This window comes from Paracoccidioides brasiliensis, assembly GCF_000150735.1.
Source record: "Paracoccidioides brasiliensis Pb18 unplaced genomic scaffold supercont2.25, whole genome shotgun sequence".
NCBI lineage: Eukaryota > Fungi > Ascomycota > Eurotiomycetes > Onygenales > Ajellomycetaceae > Paracoccidioides > Paracoccidioides brasiliensis.
The window spans coordinates 94261-101145 of NW_011371382.1; the positions used below are offsets into that span (position 1 = coordinate 94261).

At 42.2% G+C, this 6885-nt stretch overlaps 2 protein-coding genes across 2 annotated transcripts; both read left to right on the forward strand.

Annotated features, from left to right (window-relative positions):
• Positions 1-1391: 1391 nt before the first annotated feature.
• Positions 1392-2752, forward strand: PADG_08639 (uncharacterized protein; the record flags this gene model as incomplete). Its single annotated transcript, XM_010765638.1, has 3 exons — positions 1392-1577; positions 1677-2426; positions 2519-2752. 3 exons carry the CDS (start codon positions 1392-1394, stop codon positions 2750-2752), a joined length of 1170 nt encoding a protein of 389 aa, XP_010763940.1.
• A 2568-nt stretch (positions 2753-5320) lies between these two features.
• Positions 5321-6431, forward strand: PADG_08640 (uncharacterized protein; the record flags this gene model as incomplete). The annotated part of the gene is made up of 4 exons (XM_010765639.1): positions 5321-5342; positions 5419-5632; positions 5724-6163; positions 6232-6431. The coding sequence occupies 4 exons, from the start codon at positions 5321-5323 to the stop codon at positions 6429-6431; spliced, it is 876 nt and encodes a 291-aa protein (XP_010763941.1).
• Positions 6432-6885: the final 454 nt, after the last annotated feature.

The window sequence follows — 6885 nt, forward strand, 5'->3', positions numbered from 1 at the left end:
AAGGTCAGTATATATTATTAGTGTTGAATGATCAAAGCAGTCACATCACTATTAAATTTCTATAAAAATGTCATATAAATTTGATTCATTTAGTGTTTCTATTTGCTCATATATCTCATGTTCTTCAGCTATTGAATCTTGAAGTGTTTTTATCTATGAAAAGCTACTATAGAGTTGAGATCATTGTCTTAAGTTATCTGAATGATGCAGCTTCTGTGAAGAAAAGAAGATTTATATAAGTCTATGAACAAGCACATTCAAAGGCCTTAGAATCTTATAATATATATAGATTGTGGAAAGCAGCTGGTTTAGTGCCATTTAAATCTTTTAAAGAATTAAATTTCTCTCAGATTCAAGATCAAAGTCAATTTAATTCTAGATCAGTGACATCTACAACCTCTCTATCTTCTGAACTACAAGATTTCTTGCTTATAGCTCTTTGAGATTCTAGACATATATATAAGACTCTACAGCAGTTGAATAAAAAGAGAATTCTTACAAGAAAGCAGTGAGTTTTTCTTTGCAAAGCTAGCAAGATGATTGATGAGTTGAATGCTCTACAAGCTGTCAGTCAGTCTACAATTTTTAAACTCTCTAATCAACTAGAGACCCTATAGCAGTCAAAAATCAAAAAGAAGGTAAAAGTTGATCTAAATACTCAGTTTATCAATATAGAAAAGATTAAGAAGGCTCAAGAGAAAACTGCTGCTCTAGAGGCTAGAAAACAACTACAGAAGCCAGAAATTGAGGCTAAAAAAGCAGCAGCAGCAGCTTTAGCAGCAGGTCTGGAAGCCTGCATGTTTGAATGGCAATTAGATTGAATTTGTAGTTAAATATTTACCCAAAATAGAAAGGGTGGTTACTTTGGATAAGGTGGTCGAAAAAGGGTCTGGTCGAAATATAGACCGGCTAGCTTATATAATATAAAGTTAGCACTGAAGGGTGAACGCCTGGAATCCTTCTTTTGATAGTTAAACTTTAGTCAAGCCTTGACTGGATGGACAAACTACGTAACTTGGAAGTCATTTTCATCATCATCATCATCATCATCGTCGCCCTTGCACCAGCTCCAGTCAGTAACATACGGAATAAATCAGCAACATGTCAGGCCTATCCGCCTTCTTACGTAATCCGCACCATATATAACTTCCCCGTAGCTAGCGATCGCTTCATAATCAATCAAGCAATCTATCCTTCACACAACAAACATCCTCCTCCCCCTCAACCTGAATATCCGCCTTATCTCCATCATCCTATCCAATACTTCAACATATCTCATCCCCATCTATATTTTCTAGCCTTATTTCATTCTCGTTCTTTAACGACTTGTATACCTGCCACAACATCCAATATCATTCCCTGCAAGATTGCATCAGTGGTCTCCGAAAACAATGAAGCTCCCTGCCTTGCTCACCCTGGGTGTCGCAGCTTCGACAATGGTTTTGGCAGCGATTGCTCCAGATCAAGTACCCCTAAACGACGCGAAGAAGGATGAACTCCCTGAGAAGTTCCTGATTGAGCTCGCTCCCGGCGATACTCGATGGGTTACGGAGGACGAGAAATGGGAGCTGAAACGGGTACGTTTTTTTTCAATATCTGGTCTCTATATGGCTTCTACAACATGCACTTGACATGAAGTTGTTGCTGATCTACTGTATCTTTCCCCGCTACAATAGGAGGGCCTCAAATTCTTCGATATCACCGCCGAGGTCGAGCAGGGTTTCCTCCCCAAGGTATTCCCCACACCAGCCGTTGTTAACTTCCCAAGCGAACTTAATCGAACAGCCGAAGTCAAACAATTAGCATCGCAACTATCAAAAGAAAACATGTTCAACCATTTAACCAACTTCACCTCTTTCCACACGAGATACTACAAATCCACGGCCGGCACACAATCAGCGACCTGGTTGTTCGAGCAGGTGCAGCAGACTGTCAATAATTCTTTAGCAGTCAAGTATGGAGCGAAGGTTGAGACGTTCAACCATTCGTGGAGCCAGTTCAGCATCATCGCCAGCATCCCTGGCCGGACTAATAAAACTGTGGTAGTCGGTGCGCATCAGGACAGCATCAACATGTACCTGCCGACGATCATGGCAGCTCCCGGTGCAGATGACGACGGCAGCGGAACAGTAACTATCCTTGAAGCTCTTCGTGTCCTTCTTCAGTCAGACGCGGTTGCGCAGGGAAATGCGACAAACACGATTGAGTTCCATTGGTATTCTGCTGAGGAAGCCGGCTTGCTGGGTTCCCAGGCTGTGTTCTCCAAGTACAAGAACGAAAATAGGGATATCAAGTCCATGCTTCAGCAGGACATGACTGGGTATTCTCAGGGGACCCTTGATGCCGGTGAACAAGAGTCTGTGGGTGTGATTACGGACTACGTTCATTCTGGATTGACCGAGTTTATCATGAAGGTCGTAACAGGGGTAAGTTCATTGCTCACATTTCAGATAAGAAAACATAATTCTATTTAAGTAAATCACTAAATGATTTCCTCTTTTTTCTTTAAACAAAACAGTACTGCGACATCCCTTTCGTCCTTACAAAGTGCGGCTATGCGTGCTCCGACCACGCCTCGGCCAGTCGATACGGCTACCCATCCGCCTTCGTGATCGAGTCGAAATTCGAGCATTCGAGTCAACGAATCCACACCATGTGGGATACGGTCGAGTATCTCGACTTCGACCACATGCTGCAGCATGCTAAGATGACCCTGGGTCTAGTTTATGAGCTTGCATTCGCTGAGCTATAAACCAAAACACAAACCCTACCTAGAGTATAGATATTTACATGATTTCCTTCTCTTCAAATTACTTTTATCCATTCCCTATGATGACTGGAAGGAAGACCCTCCCAACATTCTCACAGGCACTCTGAAAGTGGATTATGGCACATGATCTACAGGGATGCATACAAACACATAATGTCATGGGCACATCGTTGACAACTACAGAAACAAAAAGCAATAATCAGACTTCTTCGCATCACCCCAACCTGAGACATGACTCAGGGTCATCCATTCCACAACAAAAGTCCAATGGCACTAAAGTGTTAGAAGTGACATGGCGCATATACGCTTGCAACCCTGGGAGTTCTCAAACATGTCCACCGCCTTAAAAAAAAAATTCTTCACATACTGTTTAAACCCTTTTATTAATAGACAAGAACAAGAGCTTCAGCGTTTCCTCCTAGAAAGACAATGTGATGCAGAGGTGACACTGAGCATGAATGAAATACCTAACAACAGGAACTCACTCTCATTTCTTTCTTTTTCTCTTTCTTTTTTTTTTCTTTTTTCTTTTTCTTTTTCTTTTCTTTTTTCTTTTTCTTTTTTCTTCTTTTTTCTTTCTTTCTTCTTCTTCTTCTTCTTCTTCTTCTTTTTTTTTTTTTTTTTTTTTTTTTTATTTTATTTTATTTTTTTGACAAATGATACAATCAATCAATAGGAGTCGAATAAATAGAATGCATGGAGTTTAATATACACTTTATCTGAATAATTCGAGCTGAGTTATCAAATTTTGAAGTATTGGCATTATTATCATGACATCTTCCTGCCATCCCTCAAATTCCCTTTCCTACCGTTTCTGCGACACTTATTGAAAAAGTAACATGGCAGCCTAACGCCAGATCATCAAAAACAAAATACTGCTATAAGAGCAGACACCAACTATGCCTATACTAACCTAGGTTGGGATAAATTATGCAACGGATCCATGCAATGATGCATTGTCCCGCCAATATGCACTCTTGTACTCCGTACTTCCCAACAACTAGAGAAAACGTCATTTTTGTCGTTATTTATGAAAGGGGGAGATGAGGGAGATTGGGAGATGAGAATCCTTTAAGGATCAACGATGACGCGAAGATGAAGATGAGGATATAAGGATAGAGATATATTACATGGTATGTATGTAACTACAGTATAAGCTTACCGTATACTTGAATGTTTATGAAGTGGAGTATAAACATCCCGTCATGTCAATCCAAAGTGCTCGTAACTGAACATACAGATACAAAAGAGCTCGCTCCCCTGGCCATAGTCACATTGGCACTGTCACCTCGACGTAAAAGGAGACAAATAAAAGACAAACCCTATAACTATATGCCAGCCTATGGGATATCCACGAGACCCCTCTCAACTCGGTTTAGCTTTTCTTAGCTTGTAAGTACCACTACATCCCGCTGCATCCGTAGGTTGTGAAAAATGCATCCCCATCACTTACATCCGAACATTCGTACTTCCGCCTCCAAGGCTCCCTGCTTCCCAAGAACCTCTTGTTTCCGGCTATGGATGCCGTCAGTAGTATCTAGGAACCAGGAACAGTGACCTAAGGTCTTAAAGGGCTAGAAACTGAAAAAATTCCGCCCGTCAATCACCATAAAATCCTGTTACCCGCTGTATCCACTCCTCAAGAGTTCATTCAAGTTTCAAGGTGCAGATGAAAAAAGGGTCCGAATGAATTTGTGTCCACAGAAAACAATAAGATGCAATAAAATGCGGGGGTGTTGCGGAACCCACCCATGCATGCTCCATGAACCATGGATGGAGGGACCATGAGGCATGTTATGCAGGCTGTTAGTCAACTATTGGCTTTAGCGGCTTTCTGTTTTTGGGTTAACTAAGGGTTCTTAATAGGTTTTCTTCACATGAGGCCCATCATCCCCACGAATTATGATAAATATGATATAGTTATATAATAACAGAGGATTTGACAGAGGATGTACAGGTACGAGAAGGGAATATAATAATCAACAAAACCCCGTACATACAGATATAAGGGAACCGCAGCTTCCCCGCAGTCAATCCATGAGGTACGTTACATAACTCACCCAAGCCATTCCCCTTCGCTCTCCTACTCCTCCTGCTCCTTCTCATCTCATTTCCAATTCAAACATCAACCCTCATCTCATCTCCTCAACTTCATCCCAATCCTCGTCTCTTCTCTCGACCCTGTTCATCTCTCCCCATCGTTCATCTCCGCACTCTTCCTTGATTGCATGATCAAGCTTCCGACTCTCTCCCAAGGTTGACTTTACCACGTAACTAGTTAACTTCCACATTGCGTCATCGGAAGGTACCTTGCCTTGCCCCTGTGTCACGAAACCAGCAACAAGGACTCTAGAATCGGTCCAGTTTGCGAATTCCAGTTCTTCGGATTTTACTGTTGATTTAAAGACTTCCTTTTATTAGGCCAGCCCTTGACCTCCTCTGATCGAGCGCCCGCCATTTTTATTTTCATTTTACATTCTTCACTCAACTCGCGACTGACTGCACGCATTGTTGAAATAAACCACAACCCCTTTATCAGCCAATTAAGCAATGGCGGACATAGTACATCACTGTATGTTAATATATCTTATACCCTTTCCAACTTCTCATTTTACGATAATTGATATATCACCCTATGAAATAACTAGACAACCCCTTTGCGAAACGGGAGACCCATACCAGGAATGCCTTAAATGCTTATCGCGTCCTGGCTCCCCTCTCCTGGCTATTAGTGGTTGTTGTCGGCATCTTCTATTCCATCCACAAGCCAGACGATGTCGCCCACAGACATACAGTCTGGGAGCAGATACAGAAGCACCCCACCCCGTTCTCGCAGAGCTCAGTTGTGACTGCAATCTTCTGGTAAGTCGCTTTTCCTAACAGTATTCCATGTTAGTATTTCCTAAGGCAGCAGGGGGGAAAATAAACCATCAGCATCTAACCTGTCTTCCAGGATCACTCTCCTAATCTCCCAACTTGGATACATCGCCAACTTGTTCTCTTCGGAACCTGTAAAAGTAACAGCTGCAGCAAACGTCGCTAGCTTCTTTGTCCTAAACAACCTTTTCGTCTTGACTTTCATTCTTCTCTGGGTCAGATCCCGCTTCTGGGGCGCAGAAATTATCGACATTGCCAACCTGATTAGCCAGAGCATTGTATATTGGAAGCATCAGGGTCTACCTTTGGACATTCACCTCCCAGCAGTCGCTGGTCCTTATGCCTGGACTCTATCCACTCTCTTTTGGAATGGCGCTGTTTCTATAGGCGGAGACAGCACGGCCAAGAGCATCATGGCTAATATTTTCATCTGGGTCCTGTTCGTCTTTGGCCAGGGACATATTGCCCACAGGGGTGATTTTGCATACGGATATGCCTTGAGCTTGTTGACTCTATGTAAGTTCCCGGGATTTGAATGATGTGTTTACCAGATTCGTATCACTAACAGAAGATAACCCCCACAGCCCTTGCCCTCAAGCAGTTCTCGCTCAAGATCATCTCGCTCCAGTGGATTTTCGCATTTGTAATCTTTGCCGTTTTCTTCGTCACGTCCCTTTCTACCTCAGTCGCCAGATACAAGAACAGAGACTTCTTCTTCCGAAGCCTCGCGGAGCCAGCGGAGACAGCTGATCGTGAACGCCAGCCACTGCTTAGCGAAGAGTAGGGGATGGGAATAGAGAAGGTTATGTTGGGGAACTTGAACTGAAGTTGGAATGGGGAAGTGAGTTCTTATTTCTTATGCAGAACGGATTTGAGGGAAGCAGCTCCCTCTTTTTCTCTCTATATTCTTACCAGAGAACAAGTGTGGTGAAGAAGCGAATATTACCAATCCTCATCATATCTTCTACGGAGAGTTTGCCGCGGATACACGAAATTGAAACAACCTTCAGAATATGACTTGGGATTTCAAAATGGCAAAACTTTTAACGGAACAAAATGAACGCAGATCATAAAAGAGACGATCGGACAAACTGATTCCGATGGATCAAGATGGAAACAGGAGAATGGTGGCAGTTTGTTACAGAAAAAGACAGAAGAAACCCAAATGAAAATGATGGTAACATAAAAAAAAAATATAAAAAAACCTTCACTCTTTTCATTGAATATGAAGTAAAACC